This window comes from Mycteria americana, chromosome 7, assembly GCF_035582795.1.
Source record: "Mycteria americana isolate JAX WOST 10 ecotype Jacksonville Zoo and Gardens chromosome 7, USCA_MyAme_1.0, whole genome shotgun sequence".
NCBI lineage: Eukaryota > Metazoa > Chordata > Aves > Ciconiiformes > Ciconiidae > Mycteria > Mycteria americana.
In genome coordinates, this window is record NC_134371.1 from 1437673 (window position 1) to 1462851 (window position 25179).

The 25179-nt window shown below is 42.2% G+C and overlaps 1 protein-coding gene across 1 annotated transcript in view; it reads left to right on the forward strand.

The window, feature by feature from the left end:
- Positions 1–5061: 5061 nt before the first annotated feature.
- ARHGEF26 (Rho guanine nucleotide exchange factor 26) overlaps positions 5062–25179 on the forward strand; it is a 62138-nt gene continuing 42020 nt past the window's right edge. Inside the window, exons 1-5 of the mRNA XM_075506746.1 lie at positions 5062–6141; positions 7669–7708; positions 9699–9844; positions 17237–17293; positions 21679–21839. Of these exons, the coding sequence (XP_075362861.1) occupies positions 5062–6141; positions 7669–7708; positions 9699–9844; positions 17237–17293; positions 21679–21839 (1484 nt within the window). The remainder of the gene's footprint in view (positions 6142–7668; positions 7709–9698; positions 9845–17236; positions 17294–21678; positions 21840–25179) is intronic.

Genomic DNA, 25179 nt, shown 5'->3' on the forward strand with positions numbered 1-25179 from the left:
ATACAGCAGAGTAAGTCAGTTTATTTAAAAACACTGAATTACAGGTGTTTCCTGAACATCTCTAGGTATTTGCAAGGTTGAAGAGCTATAGCCCAGCACACACTAGAGAGACAGCCCTGAGCTTGATGATAGATTTTAAATGTTTTTGAAACTGAACATACAACGTGTCCGAGTATTTTTCTTCCTCTTCTGTTTGCCAGAAAGCACAGTTCCAACTCTGAGTTTTTACATATCTCCTGTAAGTTACTGCATGAACATTTTAATTTGATTTTTACATTAAGATCTTACAAAAATTTATATACTGAAACCTGTACCCTTTCCAAAGCTATGTTTAATCTTACTGACGATTACTTGTTGGCTTGTTATCTTGAGAGAATCTCTCATTTGTATCTGAGTGACAAGATGTAATTCTGCTGTACTGAGTTGGAGAGAAGAAAATGGTGTATTTAATATACCTACAATAGGTAGGGTATTGGTCACTTATAGGGATAGGTCACTATCATACCTAAAATAGGTATGATAGTGATTACACTGCCATCTATTAAAAATTATCCTACAGGATGCATACAATGAGCACTGCGTTTGGGACTGCAAAGCGCAGGCATTTGGTTCACAAATAAAGCCAGAGTCTCACTAATGCTTTCTCTCTTTGAGAGGAAGAGTATGCTGGTGATTTGGATGTGGGGAAAAGATGAATAATCCTCCATTTTCCTTGGTAGATTTTCAGGGAATAACCACATTCACCAGCGAAAATATCTGTGCATGTCTTCTAATCTCTATCTGTCTCATACTGGTTATGATAAACATAGTCTTCTGGGTATCAGGGAATGTTTAGTGGCAAGCAGGTATAGAAATGCTTTTGGATTTGGTGCAAATTCATAAAACTAGCTTGTAGGTCGTTTGTACTAGCTAGGAAATGGTGGATTGACCTAAAATTTTCCCTAATAAATGTTCAAGGTCATTAACTGGATTGACCTGATTGCTATGAAGACATGGCTGGAAGCTTTGCTGGCAGAGTTCCTCCCTCTGCCTCACGGGGTGTACAGTGCTTCAGCTTTCACGCCTGGCAAGCGACCACGCTTTGTCTGTAACGGCCGGTAGAAGGGCACGCTCTCCCTGCCGGTACTTAGCTCATCTCAGGATTTTCACTTCTAGGAAAGTACCTCAGAGATTTTATACTGAGACCTTGCTTTGTATGAGGTGTTAATAACTACGTTTAAATGTCTTTCTTCTCTTAAATTACATAGTTGATTTTACTTTTCTTATGATGGCAATTTTATTGTAAGGGTTTTATTTCTTTTTTACTGTGTCTGAAATTGAACACTGAGGTGGCTGTTCAGAAACAAAAATTATTCTTGTAATTGCATCATAGTTAATAAGTATGTGTAAGAGAATAATCTTGTAAAAGCTGATTACCTCAGTTATTAATAATTAGGATTTACGAGTTAAGTAATATGCTGCAACTATATCCAATTCCTTGGCAACTTGATGTGGAAAGTTGAGAGATAATTTTAGAAATAATCCTGTGTCTGAATTTTCTTTATAATTAACGCATAAGGCTGGGAGATCCTAAGTGACAACCGAACTAGCATTTTAGGTTATGCCTGTGGCTTTTCCTTGTGTGCTTTGGCTGTTGGAAGTTGGTGTGGCAATTTGAAGTTTTGTCTCATTTGTGAGACAGACAAATTTGTCAATTTTAATTTAATTATGCTTTGCTTAATTTTATTCTTAGGAAGATTTTTGTTTTTCCTGGATTCTTCTGGCAGAAGAATGAATACATCTGAAGTTTATGTGTGCGTACACGTGGCTGGCTGTTCCTTACGTTTTCTTCTATATTTTTTTCTGATTGTTTACTACCTACTAAACAGGCTTAGTATAAATAATATTTTTTAATATCTTTAAAAAGATAATAGAGCACTTTTAACTGACTCTATTTTTTTCTGATTCAGTGATATATGAACTCTTGCAAGTCTGGAGAGAACAATTAAAAACCTAACAATTTTTTTTCTGGCCCTTCTCCCTTCAAGTTTAGCCAGGAGCTTACGCAGGTGCCCATCTTTAAATCAGCAAGTTATTTTGGTGAACTGGAGTTGGAAAATTTGCACTCTCAAAGTTAGGCATGTGTTGATGCACCAGAGTGAATGATAGCCCGTGTGAGGCTACCCCTGGCCCTTTCTCCTCCGATTCGGTACTCACACATACCTTTAGGGAGGCTCGGTTAGACAGCCTTAGCAATACAGTTTGCCATCAAGCCTGGTGATAGCCCTTCTCTTTGTTACAGTTCTCTCCTCTTTTCTAATTACATTCCTTTCTTGTAACAAACACAATCATCACCTCAGCTTTCAAACTTCCTAAGTATCACTTCAAGATTTGGCATCTGCCAAGTAGAAAGCTGGTGGGGTTTTTGGTTACCCATACTCTCAGGCAAATGAACCACTCCCCTTGCTCTTGTCAACCGTAGCGACTTGAACGGTTTTCTAAATCCACGTGCTTCTTCTACCCCGAGGACAGAGCTCTCATTGTTCGCTCAGGAACTGCCAGTGTCACGGATGTGTAGCACAGGTCCAGCTCCGTACCCCCCAAACTCTCTCCTACCAACGCCCACAGGTGGTCTCCCACCCTCAGGAAAGCCCTCCGAGCGGCTGCGAGGTGGCAGGGCTCCACTAGCAAGGCATCTGCCATGTTGTGTTGGTGGTGTGTGTCGCAGGCCCAGTCTCCACATCAAAGCTTTTTCTATTACTCTTTTTCAGTTAAAAGCTGTGGAGAAATCAAGTTTGCATCTTGCAGCTAATGAAAGCAAAGTGCCCGCTCAGCCAGGTGGGAGGAAACATGTTCAGCCTAACAAAGCCTTCACTGCCCTCAGCTATGAGCCGTTTCCTGAAGCTCAGTTAGATGTAAATCACCTGAATCTTTCACTACTCCTTTGGGTGGCAGAAAACCTGAGAGGGAAGGCCAAGATTGACAGGAATAGGTATGCACCCCATGTCCTTCAGTGGCTTGTGTCCCATCTCCAGACCGCTGGACTGCAGAGTATCCCAGGCAGGGCCTGCGCTCCAGCGTCTCCAGGTATCAGAGGTATTTCTGTCCTGCTGATCTGGATCTGCATTACACAGGAACAGAAATCACACCTAGATTTGATCTTTCATGCATTTGAGGGAAGCCTGACAAATAATTCAGTTTTGCGATTCAATACTAGGAAAGCGTTCTAAATTCTATTTTACATTTACATGCAATGTGACATTTAATAGTGGAGCTAAATAATTACTCGTGCTAAATGCTCCATGTACTGTGACAAGATGGCTTGTAAAATATAGGGATCATTATTTTTTTCCAACACAAGTGGAGACAAAGTTTAATTGTGGAGAAGCAGATAGTGAAGTAAGGGCACGTTGTAATTATTATTAAATGTAATAGAACAGGAAAAGCGTCCGTATTACTTACTTCAGGGACTCTGCCGCTGCGGCTCTCCCCTCCTGGTAGCGCAGGGACCTGTGGTATGGGCAGCAGCAGCCTTGGCCGGGTGCAGGAGCCGGGCAGAGCTTGTACCCTGCTGGGGCAAAGGCAGGGCAGCACCCTGCGCAGGTGCAAAAACGTGAAGCATGCGTTTTGTTTTTTTAAAAACCTACTCTGTTCTCCTTTTATCTATTGTAACTTAAACAAGTTATATGATGTACCAAAGTTTCAACATTTTTACAGACACGGGTTTTTCAGGGTGATGTAATCTGTCAGAATTCCTAGCAGATTCATGGTTTATGTCCTATTTTCTTACCAAAAAGCTGCTCCTTTTCCCAGCTTTCTCCCAGCACTCCTTTAGCAGGCGGTAAGCCAGCCCTAGCTGGCCAAGGCCAACGCTTTCTCCAGCTAACGAGGAGGTGCACGGGCAGAGGGGCCGTGTGAGCCCGCCCGCATTGGCACAGCTGGGGTGGCACGCGGAGATGGCATTGCCGCACACGACTCCCGTCACGGGCGCATGTCAGGTATAAAATCAGACACTTTCCCTGCGCAGAGGGTAGTTGCGCATTCCTCCAGCGAACGGACCAGGGCCGTCATTACTGGGAATTGCACGGGTTGGAAAAGGCCCTTGAGCACCCCGAGGCTGGTCTGCTTCTCCGGCCACCAAAACCGGTCTAGATGTCGTTCCTGCCCACGGCAGCCCACACTGCACATGAGTTTGCGTTAACACTGAGGTAAATTAGTTCAGCTTTTGGCGAGGTGTGACTCCAGTTACTCCTGTCGAGTCGCGGGCTCCTCGAAGACTGCGCTGCACCGCAGTCGCAGACTGTGTAACCACTTTGCCTGGGTTACGTTTCCCTGAAGCCGGGCGGGGGCAGCCGGGCCGCCCCTGCCAAACCAGTGCCACCCGCGCTCCGGTGGGCCCGGCCCCTCCCGCCGCCCGCTACCTGCGCGGCCGGGCGCGGCCCCGCGTTCTGCGGACGGCGGGGCGGGGGCGGAGGGCAGGGGAGGGGAGGGGCCCGGCGGCGGGGCCGGGCGGCGGCGGCGGGGCAGCCCGGCGCAGCAGCGCGGTGGCCGCGGTCGCGGCCGCAGGGCTGGTGGAAGGCTGCAGGAGGGGCTGCGCGCCGCCCTCCGCCTCAGCCGAGCCGCAGGTGGGGCGGGGAGGCGGCCGTCCCCCCGCCCCGGGGGGAGCTGCGATGAGGTGAGGCGCTGGGGTTGGGACTGGGGCGGCGAGCGGGCGGACCGCGAGCGGGCGGACCGCGACCGGGAAGGGGCCCTCCCCTCCCCTCTCCTCCCCTCCCCTCCCTCCCCGCCGCCGGGGCCGGGCGGCCCAGCGCGGGCTCCTCGCAGGTGGGAGCAGCGCCCGGCGGCAGCCCCCGCCCGCCGGCGGGAAGCGCGGGGTGGGTGCGAGCCGGGGGTCTGCCTCTCCCCTCCCCCGCGGCCCGGCCCGCGCTGGCCCGTCGCCCGGGGACGCGGCGCTGCCCGCCGCGCCGGTGGGCCTGACGATTGGTGCCGTTTGCTTCCCCGTTGCCGAACTGCAGGGAGGGGGCGGCGGCGGCGAGCGGCGCCGGGCAGGAGGTGCCGCGCGGCGGCCCCGAGGAGCGGGCGATGGATGGGGAGGGCGAGGCGGATCTCTCCAGCGACAAGGCGGCGCCGCGGTGGAAGAGGAGGTCGGCCCCCCCGTCGCAGCCCCGCGCCTGGAGCAAACCCCGGCCCCAGTCGTACCAGAGCCCCAACGGGGTGCTTTTCACCGACTTCCCCGTGGAGGACAGGTGCACCTTCACCGTGACTCAGCCTGCCGGCATCGTCAGCGCCTGCACGGGCAGCGGAGCGCTCCGGGGGGGGCCCTCGTTTTTCAATTCCGGCATGGGATCGGTGTCCAACGGGGAGGTACGGCCTCCAGCCTGTAAAGCGGTCTCGCCCGAGCTGCCTCCTGAGCGGTCCTCCCAGGTATTCGCTCTGGTTTCGAACAGTTCTGTCAGCTTTACTGCCAACGGCACCATTACCTCACCAGGAAGCCAGCTGGGTCATCCCCTGAGGATTTCCAGTCAGTCAGCACTTACACCGCAGCAAGAGCAGACTGTTTTTCCAGCCAGCCCTCAGCCCTCACCTACTGGAAACGCACCTTCCTCCAGTAACAACAACGCGGCAGCGCTGCCCTTGCAATGCAACCGGGTTTCCAAAACGCCAGAAAAAGTGCCGCTGGGGCCCCCCGTGGTTTCCCAGGCGATGTCCCCAGAGCGAGGCATAACCCCTCAGAGGCCGGCGTCCCCTCAGGACCAGCCCGTGGAGCAGCAGCCCGTGGTCCTGAGCACCAACAGCCCCGCCGCGCTCAAAGTGGGCACGCAGCAGATCATTCCCAAGAGTTTGGCTTCCGAAATAAAGGTGACGAGTAAAGCCAACAGCCAGAATGCAGAGACGAGCAAGAGGGTGCTGAAGGTCCGCAGCATGGTGGAGAGCCTCAGCGTGCCTTTGGTAGCCGATGCTGAGGAAGAGGTGGAGGGCGACCTGGACAGCCCAGGGACCCTGAGGCGTGGCCTGAGGTCGACATCCTACCGCAGAGCGGTGGTGAGCGGCGTGGACTTCGACAGCTCTTCTAATTTTAAGAAAAAAAACAGAATGTCCCAGCCCATACTTAAAGCAGTTGTTGAAGATAAAGAGAAATTTTCGAGCCTGGGGAGGATAAAGGTAAGTTGTGCTGATCGGTGACACGTTGATTTGAATGGTGTAGACTACACAGGCGCGTGATTTGCAATCTCTGTGTTTTCCATACATGCTGGGTTTTTTTCAGTTTGCTTTTTGCTACCACAAAACTTTTTGTAGTTATTGATGAGTCTCACAGATCACTTACAAGTGGTGTTGCCAAAGTAAAGTGGCGGAGGCTTCAGGGACATGGTCCTATTGAAATCTGGGCAGCTCAAAAATGTGTTGATGGCAGCCTCATGCTTGCCTTTCCTGCTGGATTCCCCAGCACATCGAGGCTTTCTTTCACAATAAAACTGATGTTTCAAACCCTGTTTCCCAGAAAGTAGTAAACAGGAAAAAAAGAGACATCGACTTAATAAAGTCTGCCTGCTAGAGCAGACAGACTGACAGAAAAATAAACTTCCTCCCTTGCTCCTCTATCCGAGACGTTACTTTTAAAGTATTTTTAAAAATCGGAGTTTTAAATTGGTAAGGACTGCTTCAGGTATCTTTTTGTAGCTTAATTTTAATGCCTGCAAGTAAAAGCAGAATGCCTGCTTTTAATTCTTGGTTGTAATCCTTTAGGAGTAGTAGATTTATATTGAATGTTAATGTATTAAAATTAAATTATAAAGATTTACTGAGAATATTCTTTTACTTGAACATATCATATTGTAATCTTGTATTTCCTTCTTTTTGAATATAATTTGTTACTTTTTAAAAACTTTATTGGTAGATTTCTGTGGAGTGTGTGGGATTGTGTAATAAAGTACTCCAGGCTAAGGGCTAATGCTGTAGCTATTAAAATAATTACCAGCTTTATGACAATTTTCAGCCAAATTAAAAACTATGGTTATGGAAAGTTTTGTGAAAATGCTACAAGTGGTGAAATAGTAATCGATCAAATTGTGAACTGCTACTGAGTAGGGAGGTGGTTTGTTTTGGTAGTAGACTTTAACAGTAAGTTATGTTTAAAATAGGAGGACATGACATTGTCCTGTCTTTACACACAAAACTCTTTTTGCTAGTAGCATTTTTTTTTTAAATAGATTTCTTAGACCATACCACTTGCTGCACCAAAACAGCTGTTTTATTTCAGAGGTTTGGTTTTGTCTCAAAACGTTAGTTTACAAAATACTTAATGTGGTTCTTTGCAGAGTGTGTGAAAAGAGACAGCCGCTCAGCCCTGTACCTTATATCCTCCAAGAAAGGCCAGAGACAGTGGAATGGGTTGCAAGTTCACTGAACTCTTGTAAAGCTAGTATACTATGCTTTTGAAACGGGAAAAATGAAGCCTTTGGGACAAATACATAGACACAGTGCATGAGAGAAGGAAAACTAGAGTAGCTTTTCACTTTCTGTGATGAAACAGTTGTTTTCATGAATACTTGTTCAACATCAGAAGTTTATGGATTAGGGCCTGTTAATTTGGTGCCTAAGTAGCAAATAAAACAGAAGTTCTTGTTACTGTTGGTTATTTTGCATTCTTCTTTTAATGTGTTTATATCTCTCTCCTGCTCAAATTATCAGAAGAAAATGCTGAAAGGACAAGGGACATTTGATGGGGAAGGTAAGCCCTTTTCTGTACAGACTTGATAATATGCTCAGTCACAGGAGAAATGAACTTCAGGTTGATTTTGCACACTTCTTTTGTATGTAGTCAGAGACCAAGTACCTTGTTTTTCAGTAAACTGACTAAAATACGGAACCATAATTTTGTCACTAGACATATTTTAGGGAATATTTTAAAGAATATGGAATGGCAGGCTAAAAATGGATTTCTGTTTGAAGGGCTTCTTTTCAACTTAAAGTCCTGTCCCTCTTAAAAGGTGAACTGGTTGATGAGTCTATCTCGGCCCTAACAGTTCTGCAGAATTACACAGATGAGGCTTGGTCCTCCAGTTGGGACTGCCTTCCTGCCTGTTCTCTGTGAGTCTTCCCAGGGGCAAGACATAGCTTTTGTGGATCAGCTTATGGGTTTGGGGTCATGGCTTGCAGCGGACGCCTGAGTTGTAATTCTCTGAGTTTATGGTTCATGCAGCTATTTCTTTCTTTTCCTCATAAGGCAAGGGTGCTGGGGTGAATTCTTTGGCTTTGTAATCCTTTTCTTTTCTTGCTACCTAGGCTTCAAGTTTAAGTGTCAGAAAAACACTGTCCGTATATCTGCTTTTGTATGTTACTCATTAATTCTGGGCTTTGCCAAGTTTGCTGCTTTTCCCAAATTTCAACAAGAAAAAAATTCTTTCCTGGCTATGAGTCCATGGAAGTCTTATTATAATAACTGCTACTCTCTTGGCTTTTCTCTGCTTAATGCCTCCTTAAGGTCATCTCAGCTGCTGTCTTACCTTCCTTTTCCTCTTGTTCCATTTTCAAAACTTTCTGCTTTGTTCTATTTGCATCGTCCCCCATCTTACTCGTTTTCATCTTTTCTCACACTATCTCCTGATGATGTTTTCTACATTCTCTTCCGATGGCTCCCTTCTATCTTGGACTGATCCCAACTAATAACTTTCTCTGTAATGCCTCTCAGAATTCAGTTGCTGTACACAATTTCCTGTCTTAAAAACGTATAAACTATATAGACACATTCCAAGGAAGAAATACAACAGACCTTGTATAATACTCAGCTGGGGCTGTATGGTCCGAGCAGGTGGAACAGATCCACCCAGCCCGCTGTAAGACCTCAGGAGTTGCAGCTGTGCGTGGAGCAGCCAGACCTTTCACTTCTTTCCCCTTTCTCTTGTAGGGGAAGACTGGATATTGTCCAAAGCCTGGCCCATCTCTAAAGTACCTTTTAGAGCTTGCTTTCTTAACAGCTTAATCTGTCTGTAGGTTATTCTGGTCTTCAATTTCTCTGTCCTTTTCTGTTTGCTTTTTGGAAAGGGTGTGTGGTCAAGGAGGCTGGGAAATGGAGAGGGTATGCTCCACACCTGTCTGTCTTTTCCATTGGTATTACTGAATTAACACTGGCAGTACCAAAATACATAACGAGTGTATTTTGTCTTAAGGTTCATAGGCCTCATGCTTATTCAAGCAAGCTTTGAAGTTTCTATTTGGAATAGTTCTGACCTTAAATTTCTGAAGTTTGGATCATTTCCTTCTCTTCGTGAAGTGTGAAGACAGTATTTAAAGCTGACAGAATGAAAGTTGGCATGGGTAGTGGATTTATAATGGTCTTGTAGATTAAAATAGCTAGACCTCCAGATTAGTGACTCTGCTCTACTGACATGCTTGTTCCGTTTTTAAATTGCTGGCTAATTATGAAACATTGTACAGCAAACCAAGGAAGAAAAAATTGTTTTCTGCTTTTTCTTGACAAAGGACACATCTGTTCTTTAATTCAGTCAGTGTGGATCTTTTTGGTGGTGGTACAGTGATCCATTGTTACTGTACTGCACTATTGTCCATCCTAAATAAGATACTGTCTTTGTCTCGTGGAGTTTGTGAACAGCACATTGACATTTTGGTTTCTTTCATTGTTTAAATGTTACTTACAATTTTTATGAAAGCAGCTAAGCTAACTTGCTAGCAATTAATGACATACTGTTGTTGTTTTATAGAAAATGCTGTATTATATCAGAACTATAAAGAAAAAGCTCTGGACATAGATTCTGATGAAGAGTCTGAGCCCCGAGAGCAGAAATCGGATGAAAAGATTGTTTTTCACTATAGGCCCCTGAGATCAACATGGAGTCAGCTGTCCGTTGTGAGTATTTGATCATTATATAGCCAAAGAGTATCTAAGAATGTATTGAAGCAAGTGTTTTTACTTGCTACTGGAGTTTGTAGTCTTCTTTTCCCTTCCAAAATATAAGGTGTCTCCAAATACTTTTTTTTATCAACAAGTTTGCAACTATTCAGATGTTACTAATGCAAATCCAGAGGTCTCAATTTAGTTTTTGTTTAGGTTTTATGTAAGGTAACTCCAGCAGCTTAAAGAAAGCATAACTCGTCTTTCCTCAGCCAGTTTTAGTAGGTACAGACTGATGCTCCTGCCGGAGTCAGTTTCTCTGGTTACCTGACCCTCCCTTTTTATAGTGCAAGTGTTTGTAGGCTGGTGTGGCCACACAGCAGACTCATTAGAGTATGTGATTTGAAATTACCAAGAAAAAAAATTCAGTGTTGTTTAAGATGAAATTAGATATAACTTTGAAATGCAAAGGAAGTAATATTTCATAATTTTACACTTTAAGATAAATTTCTATTTTTTTTCTTTTTGAACTATGCCGGACAAAAAAAAAAGATCAAGCATGCCTCTTTTGTTTGCACATTGAAGTTAAGACCCAGACTTTGTACTTCCCACAGTCACTAGAGATGGCTGCTTAGGCCTTGCCTGCACAGGCTGTTGGCAGCCATACTGATGCAGGTCCTTAGAAGAGTTACGGTTTGCGCTAATGTATGTTACTGTATCTGGCTGTTCTGAATGAGGTGCTGTCAGAAAGCTTGAAAAATCCTAACAGCATGTAAACTCGGAGTGAAATCTGTGCTTTGTAGTTCCTTTCAATAAATTGGAGTGGTGTAGACCAAACCTTAAATAGGATTTAGTCCTGTTCTTTTTTTTGCTAAACTTTGTTTTTCATTTCACAAGAACAACGTGGAAGTCCTGATCAATTACTGGTCTTTGTTTTAGATAAAAAGCAGTGCAGTTGAGAGAGTTCATTTCTCAATTGCAAAGTTCAATTGAGAAAGTTCATTAAAAAAAAAAAAGTGTTTGTGTGAATTCATTGAAAGGGTGAATTATACTAAAGAAAAGCTTCAGTTAGTTACAAACCAGTTTCTGCTGAATTGTTCTAAATTGCTGCAAGCCAACTCTTAAGTTGATTTGACTGCATATATTTAATGGAAACCGTTTTAAAAAAGCCAAGTATTCAGATGGTGGTATTTTGCTATCCTTAGCACAGTCCACGAAGCACGTGCAGTGGCTTTTTCTTAGGAGCATCGTTAAACAAAATAGAACTCAGCTGTTTTAATCAGTACTGTAATCTTGCTAGCATCCCTACTAATAAGATGGCAAATTAATGATACTAGTTGATATTTCTACAGGCTTTCCTAGTATGCATGGTTTTGAGACTAAAGAAACTGTAAAATTCTGTGTTTCTGTGGTTAATTTTAACCTTTGATCATTTCTGTGGCTTCTGGAGGAATATCCCTAAAATTAAGGGCTTGGGGTTTTTTTGGTTTTTGTTTATGTAACTTGTAGAATGTTGTAGAACCTCATCTCTATATGTGGCGTAGGAAAGGACTATTATTACATGACATGATCACCTAGAATATTTGACAGTTGGGGCCATTGGCCATGTATATCCTATATAAATTAGTTACTAAGCCTCAGCAAGGTCTTCTAAGGCTATTTAGTTTGCCTGTTTAGAAGAGGTGTCTTACAGTTGTTGATGACCTTTTGCAGTTTAAGGTATTGAAATATGAATCCCTCTTTGATTTAATAATTATAAAGAAGGCAAGACAATGTGGTTTTGAAAATATTTGCTTTAAATTTTCTTTCAACAAATCGAGTACTTTATATGTAGTTAATTTGCTTAATGTTGCAAAAAAGTTTGTTTATAATGAAGCTGGGTTTTTTTTCTGCCTTCTAGGCAAACTAGCAGTTAAATGTTCAACAGCTGAGGTCTTTTGGAAGGAATGTTATTCAGTAATAATAATAATTTCAAAAACATTAATTTGTTGTGAGACCAAAATAGTATAAAGATCATCTCAGTAAGAAAACCATTCCTGTGCCATGCTTTCACTTATATAAACCAACTTGTGCTTTATGATTTCTAGCACGGCAAACTTGTTCAGTGTCTTAACTTGATTTACAAGGTTGGAAGTTGGGAGTATATGGGAGAAGGTAGTGCACTGTGAAAACAAACTATGGGAATCTGAATCTCATCGCGTCTGTGTTTATAACTCTGGAAAAATTACATGCTGTCAATGTGCATTAAAAAGTGAGTGGAATTGTAACAGGAAGTCAGCTGGAAAATGTCGAAGTATTGGGTTTCAATGTACGTTAGGAAAGAAGGAGAATAATATGTTTATGGTATTTGTTAGCAGTGAGTATGCTATGAAATCGAGGGGAGACAGCAGAATGAATCCACTCTTTCTGCAGGATGTTTCTTTGGCCGTACAGGCTTGACACCTGATGCAGTTCTGGCCAGGCTTTCTGTTTGAGGGAGGTAGTGAAACCTTCATGTACGGAGTTGTCAAATCCTTTATGATAATAATAGTAATAAAAGGGCATTTCTGTCTTCCTGCAGTGCATGCACACGTGAAACTAAGATTGAGCTTTTCAGAGAACAGACTTTGTTCTCTGAAAAGACTCAAATAGGGTGCTATTTAAATTCAGTTCCTTTCAAATTCCTCTCTTGAACGCTCTTCCTCTTTAGATTCCTGTTGCAGATTAGACAGCTAGCGGTAGCTAAGCAGATGACTAGGTAAAGAGGTAGCTTATCTGCTATCTCTGTTCCTTCCAACCTTCATCTGTTAATTTAAAAGTTTAATTTAGGGAGAATAACCAATATTTCCAAAATATATTCCAAAAGTATCTTTCGATATTTTTGAAGAATTTCCAGCAGATCATAGGTGCTGATACGAACTTGTGTGCTATATTAAATGTATTTACTTTCCAACAGATGCAGCATTCAGTTGGTATGGATAATGACAATGTGCGTAATTGTGTATGCGAAGAATCACAGCATCGGTTAGGTTGGAAGGAACCTCTTGAAGTCATCTTGTCCAACCCCCCTGCTCAAGGAGGGTCAGTTAGAGCAAGTTGTCCAGGACTCTGTCCAGTCAAGTTTTTAATATCTCCATGGGTGGAGACCTCGCCACCTCCCTGGGCAAACTGTTGCAGAATTTGACCGCTGCATCTGACTGGCGGACTTTGAACTTAAATGTCTGTTTTTCCAGGTCCTTACTGTCCAGCCTGGAGAATATGATGCATATTCAGCTTTCATTACTACTTTCGATGCTGCTGTGATTCTTATAAATATTCTTGAGATCTAGCACTGGAAACAGATGTCCCATAGCATAGGTAATGCTCGTAATTATTGAAGTATTTAATATTAAATGGGTGTCTTAGCATAAAGTCCTCCATTTCATGCCCAGTAGGTTCAATGTATTTACATAGCAGTGCATCAAAATTTTGCATATTCTCTGAACTGCTGTCTCTCTAACCTGAAACTCTTTCCAAGCTTTGGTCATCTTGTGTTTCATTTTTCTGATAATCTCTCTCTGGTTTGGGACAAATACAGTTGTGATTTTTCTCATTCATTTAAAAAGCTGCCCCAGGTTGCTTTACTGAGCTGCTCACACTGTCACCTGTCCATGGCTGCCTCTTCTCTGTGGTATCAAACAAAGACTACCTGGTTTTACTGTCAAGGGTCTTCAGGGCTAATCTCTGCATTAGCTCTCATTTCTCTCCCAGTATCCAAAGGCTTATGTTCAATTTGGTTTATGGTGCAGCCACTTACTATGTTTCTCAAATAAGTGTTTCTGGTGCGTTCCCCTCCCAGAGCACTTCCTGATTTTGGAGGAACTTCTTGCTCATAACCACAGAGTTAACCTGTTGTTCTTTCATTCTTTCCTCCTCGTCTCCATGGTTGAATCAGTTGTAACTGAGTTGCTGGAAAAAAGCAGTCCAGTGTGACAATAAGACAACATCAGTAGCTGTAATGTTGGGCCTCTTCCATTCTTTCTGGTGATGTTCTTAGCTTATATTAAGTTTTTCTTTGCATAGTATCACAAATGGGATTTTTAGGCTCTTTCAGCTAAAATGTTTTGGACATCTCAAAAAACAGGAATTGAATTTTCTTTCACAGAGTATGCCAGAAATATTCTCCGTATTTGGGCCTCTCTCTCTTTGGAAGCATTGCCATTGATTAAGAATATAAGGTTGAGACATTTGCTCATGTGATGAATTTATATGTGTACTTTGTATGTACACACCCATATGTGACAAAATAATGATCATGATACACAGCTGCAGTTTTTTGAACATGAATACAGCGGTTGCTGCATTGACCTCACTGGAAATTGGCAGTTGCTGTATTAACAGGAAGCATTGAAATCTCTTAGATATTTTCATAGGTATTTCCTGTGTTGGCATATTTTTAGAAAGTCCTCCACTGCATCCAGAAAAAAGTGACATTGTACTTCCTAGTGAGTGCTTTAAAGCTTTCAGGTTGTTGATTGAAAGGTACTTTATAGTTTCATAGAATCATAGAATAGTTTGAGTTGGAAGGGACCTTTACAGGCCATCTAGTCCAACGCCTTGCAGTGAGCAGGGACATCTTCAACTAGATCAGGTTGCTCAGAGCCCCGTCCAACCTGACCTTGAATGTTTTCAGGGATGGGGCATCTACCACGTCTCTGGGCAACCTGGGCCAGGGTTTCACCACCCTCAGCATAAAAAATTTCTTCCTTACATCTAGTCTAAATCTACCCTCTTGTAGTTTAAAACCATTGCCCCTTGTCCTATCGCAACACACCCTGCTAAAAAGTCTGTCCCCATCTTTCTTATAAGGCCCCTTTAAGTACTGAAAGGCCGCAATAAGGTCTCCCCGCAGCCTGCTCTTCTCCAGGCTGAACAACCCCAACTCTCTCAGCCTTTCTCAGTACGAGAGGTGCTCCAGCCCTCTGACCATTTTTGTGGTCCTCCTCTGGACCTGCTCCAACAAGTCCATGTCTTTCCTGTGCTGGACGCAGTACTGCAGGGGGGGGTCTCGCCAGAGCGGAGTAGAGGGGGAGCATCCCCTCCCTCGACCTGCTGGCCACGCTGCTTTTGGTGCACCCAGGATACTGTTGGCCTTCTGGGCTGCGAGCGCACGTTGCCAGATCATGTCCAGCTTCTTGTCCACCAGTACCCCCAAGTCCTTCTCTGCAGAGCTGCTCTCAATCACATCATCCCCCAGCCTGTACTGATACCGGGGATTGCCCCAAGCCAGGTGCAGGACCTTGCACTTGGCCTTGTTGAACCTCACGAGGTTCACACAGGCCCACTTCTTGAGCTCATCCAGGTCCCTCTGGATGGCATCCCGTCCTTCTGGCGAGTCAGCTGCACCACTCAGCTTGGTGTCATCTGCAAACTTGCTGAGGGTGCACTCGATGCCCCTGTCTGTGTCATTGATGAAGATATTGAACAGCACTGGTCCCAATACAGACCCCTGAAGGACACCACTCGTCACCGATCTCCATCTGGACATGGAGCTGTTGACCACTACTGTCTGGATGTGACCATCCAACCAATTCCTCATCCACTGAACAGTCCACCCATCAAATCCCTATCTCTCCAGTTCAGAGAGAAGGATGTTGTGGGAGACCGTGTCGAAGGCCTTATGGAAGTGCAGATAGACGACATCCGTAGCTCTTCCCTTGTCCACTGATGCAGTCACTCCATCATAAAGGCCATTAGGTTGTTCAGGCAGGACTTGCCCTTGGTGAAGCCATGCTGGCTGTCTCTAATGACCTCCCTGTCCTCTATGTGCCTTAGCACAGCTTCTAGGAGAATCTGTTCTGTGATCTTCCCAGGCACAGAGAAGAGGCTGACAGGTTGGTAGTTCCCAGGGTCCTCCTTTGTACCCCTTTTAAAAATGGGTGCAATGTTTCCCTTTTTCCAGTCACCAGGGACTTCGCCTGACTACCATGACTTTTCAGATATCATGGGGACTGGCTTGGCGGCTACATCAGCCAATTCCCTCAGGACTCTGGGATGCATCTGGTCAGGTCCCAGTAATAGAAAGGCATCTAATTAGTTCTTGCTTGGTGTTCAGAAGTGTATGCTTGTGGTGACATAGGAATCTGTAACGTGTTCAAAAGAACAATTGCTCGAATACCGGAATATTTATGTTATTTTTATAAGTATATACATGTGTGTATATACTTTGGTGTGCATGCAAACCAATGTGCGGCACTTCTTAATGTTGTGCCATCTCTACTCTTGAGCCTGCTATCCAGGTTTGTGGTGCCTGGTATGTAGGAATAAAATGAGGAAGAATATATCCTTTAAAATTCCAGGGAACAAGTGGAGTAAGAAGAGAAAGCCTTTGATGATAGTACGTTAGGAGCTTTTGGAGAAAACCAAAAGAGAAGTGAGAGAATGGAAGTGCATCTGTTAGGTCTCACGTCCTGTGACATACTGCCGTTCCACGAAGAGAACAGTACCTTTCTCATGCGCAGTGGCCTCTTGCCCCTTCCCCGGTCCAGCACACCATATGCAGGTGACCCTCCTGATTTGAGGTCCTGTATTTAACACTCTTCTAGGAAGTGCATAAAGTCAGTCCCTCCTTGGTGATTAACTCTCTGTTTGGTTTTTTTTTTTTTTAATGTTCTCCTGTTAAATGACATAATGCATGCGATTTGCACCAGCAAAGAATAAAGTTCAGGGGTCTCTGGTGTGGAATTTGGTAGCTGAGCATGTGGCTTCAGGCTGTGGGAAACGTGGATAGCCACATAGCCACGGCTGGAGTTCATGATGGTTGTATATAGAGAGCTGGGGCAAACTTGTCTTGGCTGATTCGGCTGTAGGGTGCAGAGTGGGGAGAGACATCATCATAGGGTTGAGGATAGAAATACAGGAGTATTTACTGAGGACTTTGCCATGGCTGTTTAGGGTAAAGCTGGAGCTCCTCCAGAATAATTTTTTGGCCAACAAACTACCTAGACAGGTAGTTTAGGCATTTAGGTGTGTTTAGTGAATGAAGACACTAAGATTTTTTCAAGAAAACGAACCTTGTGATGTACGTGTGTCAGTCAAGAAATCTAACTTAAAAGGAGAAAGCAGTTTTCATGCTTCTGTGTGCATGTAAAATCCAGGGAGGTTGTGCAGGGTGCCTGTGATTCAACTGTGCATGCTTTTGCTGCAGTAGTTCTGTGTGTGTGTCCTGGGATAGTTTTTAATGAAATTGTTTAGTTCTTTTGATAAGTCAAATGATAGATGTTATTGACTTTTTTTTTAATTTCTGCTGGTTCATTGCTGTCTTTCTGAAGTAGACAGATTCTTTAGTTGAATTCTTAGTCCAGTGTTTTGGTAATTCTGTGGTTTGGGGTTTTTTTTAAATTGTATTTTTCTACAAAAGATGTTAATTATTTTTTTTTTTCCCCTGAGGTAAAGAAGAATGGATTGTCAGAAGCAATCAGCCAGGAAGAAAGAAAAAGACAGGAGGTACTCTTTAAAGTAACACTTTATTTTTTGTTGATTGTTTAGGGGTGCACTGCATGCCTGATTTAATACTCGCTATTTGTTGATAGGGAGATAAGCTCATCACACTGCTTCCTATCCTAGAGTGAAGTGTCTTCTCTCCCCGGGGAGAATAAATAAACAAAACGTGTCTGTTGCTGATGTGCGTATGTCCCTGCCACAGGACTCCTGCCAACATGCTGCGGGTCTTGCTGGAGGAGTGGTTCCTAGGTACGCTCACTCCAGCAGACATGGCCTGGCTGATGGCTACTCAGTAGCAGCAGACAGTCACTCCTGGGTGCTGTACTGGGAAAGGCGTAAAATTAACCTTGTGTTCACAGAGGGTAGAAGGTGGCACGTAAATTTTTAAAGGCAGTGAGGAGCAAAGAACAGCTTTTTACAGTGCCCCTTAGTTGTAACTAATCCTGTGAACAATTCTGAGCATGCGAGCACTGCGTATCTGGTGTAACTAACCTTTTTCCTTTCACACTGAAATGGAGTAGGTGCATCCATGCTGTCAACAGTACAGACAACAGCAGCAATTACTGATGTAGTTATCTTTTCTCTCTCTGTCCCTTTCCCCTTTGCTCCTTTTGTCCTCTTTATCCGCTTTCCTCTTCCTCTTTGCTCCTTTTGTCCGCTTTATCTGCTTTACCCTCCTTCCTTACTTACAGGGGCTATATCAAAATGAATGAGAGGTGTTGAAAAGAATAGCCTGACCTAGCCAACTATATACCTGCAGTTCTTGAGGTATGTCCTTCAACAGGAAAAAAACCCAAGATTTTTTTAATAGAAACACTGTAGCATTACCTGCCGTGGAAATTTGTTCCAATACCTTCATTTTGCTTCAGGACATACCTCAGTGAATGTAGCCAAGTGAGACCTGACTGGGGTTTTCTGTGAAGTTCACAGATGTGTATAGCAAGCCTCAAATACTAATTTAGCTGCGTGACCTACAGCTGTTGTGTTCATGCATGAAACACAGAAACATCTTCTATTGCATACATGAGATTTAGACAATAGTTTATTGGGTTTTTTAATAATGCTACATTTCTTTGGCTATCTTCTTTTGCTTTTTCTGGGGAAGAGGCTGTGCAGCAGTTCAGGCCATGTGTTCTGCTTTTGTGTCTCCTCCTGCTGGGAAGCTTTGAGACACAAGGCATTTATTTCAGCCATATCCTTTAGGAGCCTTTAGTCTATGTTTCCTGGAGTTACATTTACATCTCTTCAAAGGGAACAGGTGCTTTAGATGCCTTTTAAATGTAAAGTCTTTAATGTTACCAAAAAGGTTTTCAAGCCTGAGGTGTTTTTTATTTGAATATTAGAGGTCTGTTCTTTCAGAGGGAGCCTAAATAAATGTTCTTAAGATGTACTTGTACTACCAAGTCGTGCTTTTGCTGTATGTCTTTCAAATTGTCTTTTATCAATTATTCTTTATCTATTCTTTAAATTGCTTTTTGGAGCCTATTAGATTATTTTTGCCATCCTAATATATTGTCACTGCAGGAAAATGTTTGTTTTATACCTGGATTAAATGTCAATGTTATGCATTCATACACATCCCATCTTTCAGAACACATTAGTGAGATGGATCTCTGTGCATCTTTTGTCTAAAGGAAATGTCATATCGACTGGTTTGAACTAAAATAATTTTTGATAGATCTTCTTTTCTCGCATGTTGGAAGCTCTAATTGTGTATGTGTGTACAAGCTGCAATATGCATCTGGCCGCTTAAGAGTCCTACTGTCCATCAGGATTCAAATATCTGCTTACCTTGATATAATGCAGATTAACCGCAATATGGTTTCCAATGTCGTTCAGAAACACTGTTAGCAGGCACCTGGTGAATGCCATCCCAGCCTCTGAATGTGGTGTAGTTACTGTATGTCAAAGTCAAGGTTGTCTCTTCATCCTTTTTTATTTTTTAGTCTCTGAAATGTGTTTGGGTCATGGTAAGATGATATTCTCTCCCTTCCTTACACATTAGAAGCAAAGTATCTTTCTTTGTCCCATTTATCTCTGACTGTGCTAATGACTTTCTGTCACCAAACTGGAAGAAGTCCATGAGGGTCCTCAGTAAAAGCATGAACAAAACCCCTCCAAAACAGTAATAATAAAAGAGCTTGTATATTTTCCTGTTGTTGAAAGATATCTGGGTAGAAACCAATTAGCCATGGAACTCTACAGCAATCCTTAGGTAAATCCTTTCCTTGTGAGCACAGCTGGGAGAAGTACAGTGAAGCTGGGAGAAGTACAATGAGACTGAAGACTGGAAATGTAATTGCTGGGTGAAGGCCAGAATGCCCTTTGTAGGCACCTTTCTCCACATTGTTAGCCAAGCAGTAGAGAGATTTGCTGCCAGAGTTGGCTGACGTACCTATATGTTCTCTAGATTCTTGAGGCTGAGGGAGTTGGCAGGCAATTTAATATTATTTTAAGCATCACCTTTGCATATTTTCTTGCACAGCAGTATTCACTCTTGCAAATAACATGTAGTATGTTGTAGCTGTTCCCTAGCTGCTGCTGTAACTCTCACCAGATCCCTTCAGCTTTTTAGGTAGGTAATAAGATGGAGAGACTACCGATACGTACATTAGACTTCCTTTCCTTGTATGTATAATGGCCCTGTAGGTTTTCTGTGGAGTTGGTAAATCATCTTTGCACTGCATAAACCTTTAAGGCTTCAGCTAAAGCAGGTTTTTTTTTTTGTTTTGTTTTGTTCTAAGAAATCTAAAACCTGTTATTTCATTATTAAAATCTCAGTTCTTTGAAGAAGACTTTTTAGAAGGGCAAGAATAATTTTGAAAGCACAGTCTGGGAGCACTGAGACTCAGGATACCCAAGAGAAATTGTATTTGATCAAAAGCTTACCTAAGTAGCACCAGCAGAATTCACTAGACTTGAACTTTTTAAGAAATCTTATGAACAAATGTCCCCAGCAGAATGCTTTGTGTTTTTTTTCCCCAGTATGGTTTGTCTCAGTTGGCAGGTGGGAATATTCAGGAAGACTGCCTTCAACCTGCCTATACTCTCCCTTGCCTTTATACCTGGTCACGGAAGAGCACGGTTTCTCTAGAGCACGTACATCAGCCCATCGGAGTGAACTCCTCCTGTAGACTCTCAGCTGCAAGACCCTCTCTCTGTCTCTCTTTCTAAATACTCAGATCTGCAGTGTTGCATTTAAACTATATATTTCTCCTTTGGTTTGAGAATGCTTAGAGAAGTTAATTGCAAGTAACTAATGAAATTATACATGCAAGTATTGACATTAGTTATATTGAGAACAAAGTTATATTAGCTCTGCTGATGGTATTATTCTGTGTTGGTAATGCCTGGAAGGTAGTGCTGATGACAAATGTGACTTGGAGCTCATGACAAAAGGGTTCATGAAAATGATTTAATTTTTTTCCATGTATATACATATAAGAACTCTAGTAGATTAACAGCAAATAAAGCCTAGAGAGTAAAAGATGTCTAAAAGCTGAATAGGTTTCTACATCAGAGATGAAAATTTACAGTGGAACAAGTATGTGGATTTCAAAGTCCAAGAGTCCGTTAAAAGTTTGCTTTGTATGTCAGCCAGCTGATGGAAGTTACAGTGGCTGCTCTTTAAGTGGTAGGGTGATAAAGCAGAGTTGTTTGTGGGAGGTGAGGGAATGAATGTGCTGGAGGTCTGTGTGTCTGGTCAGTAATCGCTAAAGGCAATAGTGGCTGCCACCCCCTCCTGTCTGCTCTGCCTCCAGGCTTCTCTCCCCGCTGCAGATAGCTCAGCTTCTCATGTGCCTGCTCCTAACTTCATGTTTTAAAAGTAACCAAGGTATCACTGCTGATACGTGGCTAAAACCTGAATTTTGCAAAGGGTTTTGCTTTTCTGCAGATGGTTGGGTAAGCAGAGCTCTGTTACCCGAGAACACTTTCATGTAAATACCTTACCAGCTTCTGTTTAAAAAAAAAAAAAAGGCAAAAGCAAATACTGGCTGGTCAACAGTAGCATGATGGACATGGAGCTTCCAACCAGGGCACAGAAACAGATGTGGGGTTTTTAATTAAGAAAAACAAAACAAAACCACCTCTCAGGAGTATGAATGGGGAGTGATCATAGTTGGTGTTAAGTTTTTTTTTGTCTTCAAACTCTCTGTTTGCAGTTGCATTGTAAAGTCTGAATATGGACTGTTTTAAAAAGTCTTTTTTTTCTAGTATTATGTCACTTATTTCTGAGTAAGTGATGCAACTATCATGGAAATGAATATTTGTTATAATCTCTAGCTTACATCCAATAACTTTTCTTTGCATCCCTCCTCTGTATTTGGCTTTTTTTTTTTTTAACCTAGTCAATAGTAAGTCTTTTCTTTCCCCCCTCCACTTTGCAGGCGATATTTGAAGTGATATCTTCTGAGCATTCTTATTTGCTGAGCTTGGAGATTTTGATCCGGATGTTTAAAAATTCCAGGGAACTGAGTCTCACAATGACCAAAACGGAGAGCCATCACCTTTTCTCCAATATCACAGATGTTTATGAAGCAAGCAAAAAGTAAGTGTAGCAATAAATTTCTACATTTGTAAACAATTATACATTTCAAAAATTAGAGATCTAAAATTTAGTAATTATAAAGTTAAATTATTTGCAATACTTTTTTTTTTAGTTGTACCCGAGGGTGATTACTAGTAGTCAAAATATCTTTCAAGCAAGTAATGAAATGTAGTATACAAAATAGTGTCTTTACTGTTACCACAAAATGAAGGAACAGCCACAAGGTAGCAAATTTGACAAAAATTTAGGCCTGAGAGTTTAAGAATGAGAAGTCAAATGTTGCACGTGTTAATATGCAGAGTCTTAGTGGTTTATAAGCTGTGATTAAATTAGAATGGAATTTGATTCTCTGTTCTTTCAGAGCACCACAATATATGTGCTCTACAGTGCTAAAGAATCATTTCATATAATACAAACAGCTAAGGCTTTATTTTGCTAACCATAGATTCTGTTTTTGCAATATGAGTAAGCTCCTGTTTATTTGGGTTATATTTTCCTTATATACCTCACAGGCAGCTCCTTGAATAGTAGAGCTTTGGTTAGTACGGTCTATGATATATGGTAGTATTTGCAGACTCAGGCTATGCCTTACCTACACTCTTGGTCTCCGAGGCATCTTGCTCTTATTTGGGAAAATCTTAGCTTTTCTTGCCAGAATACTCTCTAATAGAGTTGAGCAGTTGTTTACTTTTCTGACTGTACTGACTTAGTAAGGAGAGCTTACAAGTAGGCTGAACTGGAGATGTCCAGTTATTATTTTAATAGCTGTTTGAACATAAAAGCAAGTTTCTTATTGGAATCTCAACCATTTTGGAGTGGTAACCATTTCTTCCAAAACATGCTAGTTTGAAGATGGAAAATGCAAATAACAGTGAACATGCACATGAGTTTGAGAGACTCGCCTTGCCACTATGCTTGGGCTCACATTTAATGGGATATAGTTTCTCTGAAAATTGGTAGGGAAGGAAAGAACATCATGTATTTTGGTAGAAATAAGCATCCTTCAAATCTAAACAGTTCCTAAGCTAAATGTTGATATCTTAGGCAGTCATACCTAGTCTTTACAGTCTGTCAAATTAAGCTTAGTCTGCCCTTATTAAACTGTTAAAAATTGAGCCAGGGTTTCATATTTGCCCTTAAGAACTGACTCTTGCCAGTGTTTTCCTTAATCAGTTGAATCACTGTTTACTTTCTACTGAGTACGCAGTGTGCAGCATACTGTGTGACTTTGGTATCTTTTATGTAAACAGCATAGGCATTTTGCTGTTTATGAACAGTGCTGTGCACGCCATAGCACCTGACACCAGAGACTTGTATTTCTTTTTAAAAGACCCGCTGTGCTGTGCTTTTTTTTTGGTAAGTTTTTTTAGTACAAAGTCAAGAACAAGAAAAATGGACACACTACAAATAGTGCCAAATGAAAAGGAAATGTTGGCAGATCTCACACAATACAATGTCTGTTTTATGACTGCTGATAATTGCTGCCAGCATGATTTAATATGGGACATACGTATGTGTGTGCACTCACAGTGTACTTCAGGGTTATGAATACTTTAAACTCTCTCTCAAAAAGTTGTTTAATGAGGGTTTGCTTTGTTATAATTTGTTTGTTATCCTAGCCTGCTTAATAGCAGTATCAGCAGGTGAACTTCTGTGGTCTACGTAACTAAAAAAATAAAAATGTCTATGCTTTTTTCTTACACCTTATTTCCAGTTTGAAATCAAGCACAATGGCTAAAGGATGCACATGGCCTACTTAAGATACCACTTGGTCTTAACCGTAGCACTCTACAACTTTAAATGTATCTCTCTCTACCTGTGGAACAGAAAAATATTAGCCTTACTTCAGCAGAGGGGCTAATGGTTGGGTAAGGAATCTGTCAGGCTAGGAATATTTCTGGAGTCAGTCCTTCCCATCTTTTCAGCTTTTTTTTGTGTTTTTTTGGGGGGTGGGTTTCTTGTTGGGTTTTTGGTTTTTTTGTTTTGTTCCCTTTTCTTTTGTCCCCTTTGTTTCTTTCTTGTAGAATTTGTGATGTTCTGAATTCTTTATCATTAAACCTGTATTTATCTTCATGGAACTTCTCAAGTTTCATATTCCCAGTCATGGTAGTGTCCTTTCTTGGCTCCTATTTCTCTGAAACCCCACAAAGGCTGTGGAATTTTACATCTGTTGTGCAGCAGTTTGATTTTGTGTCTTCTGAAGTTTATGTGGTAGTAAGATTTTGTTTCATGGAGCATACACGTGAGAGAGTCTAATGTATTGTGTCAAGTGCAAACCTAATTTAGGAGCTATATAATAGCTGTACCTTTGGACTTCCTTGGTATACCTTCATTTCTCCATCCCCCGTTCCCTTTTGTTTCTCTCTCCCTCTTATAGCTGAGGTCTTTTGCCAGAAGCTGGGTATTTTCTCCATCCACAGCCACCACAGTAATGAGAGTTGTGTGACAGCAGTGTTGTCAGGGAGTGCATGTTATCAAAGTTCTTATTTTCAAGGAATAGTGCTTTTTAAAGGCTTCTCCTTACATGAAATGTGAATTGTAAAAGTAAAGTAGCATGAGCCCCTTTTTTGCTAGATGATGATGTCACAGAACCATCATGTATTAGGGGGTAATTGCTGTCTTTTTTAGATAGCTTAACAGAAATCAGAGGTTTCATTAGCCTGCAGACTTAGCCTCTCCTTTGGATCGTTGCTGTAAGACACAGCTGACCATACTAGTATAGCTATCTGAATAGGTGTATGTTTGTTTTTTTCCCCTGTGTTTCTCCCTGTGTTGAATACGCCTTCCAAATCATTAAATCCACTTTTAAATTTCTCACTTAAGATATTTAAAGCAGAAATGGGGGTGGGGAGAGCAGTATTTTTAGGGGAATTTTTACAACTCTTGTGATTAATAGTCTTCAAAGGAAGGGGGGGGGGGGGGGGGGAGAGAATGGAAAAATACCACACTAGCCTAAAATTATAATCTTATTCTTTCTTGTCTGGAAAGTCTAATGGTCTAAGAACTTGGGGGTTTTTTTTATAACTTGGAGTAAAAACAGAATTCGTAACTCCTTTTTAAACTTAAATGAAAACATATTTTGTTTCCTGAGTTATGCAATACTGTTAAACTATAACAAAACTTTGTGCTGGCTTTGTACGACCTCATTTGTGTAAATAATGAAAGTGATTTTAAAATAGAAGCATCGTTCTTGGTATCTCCAAACTATCACTTCCCATTTTCAAGGTCTTTCAAGGTAGCAAAATCCATCCTTCTGTTATAAAATTGTAATAAAATTGAGCATCTGTCCCATTATGCTGTATTTTAAGCAGTCTTTCCTTTACTTCAAAATATAAAATCT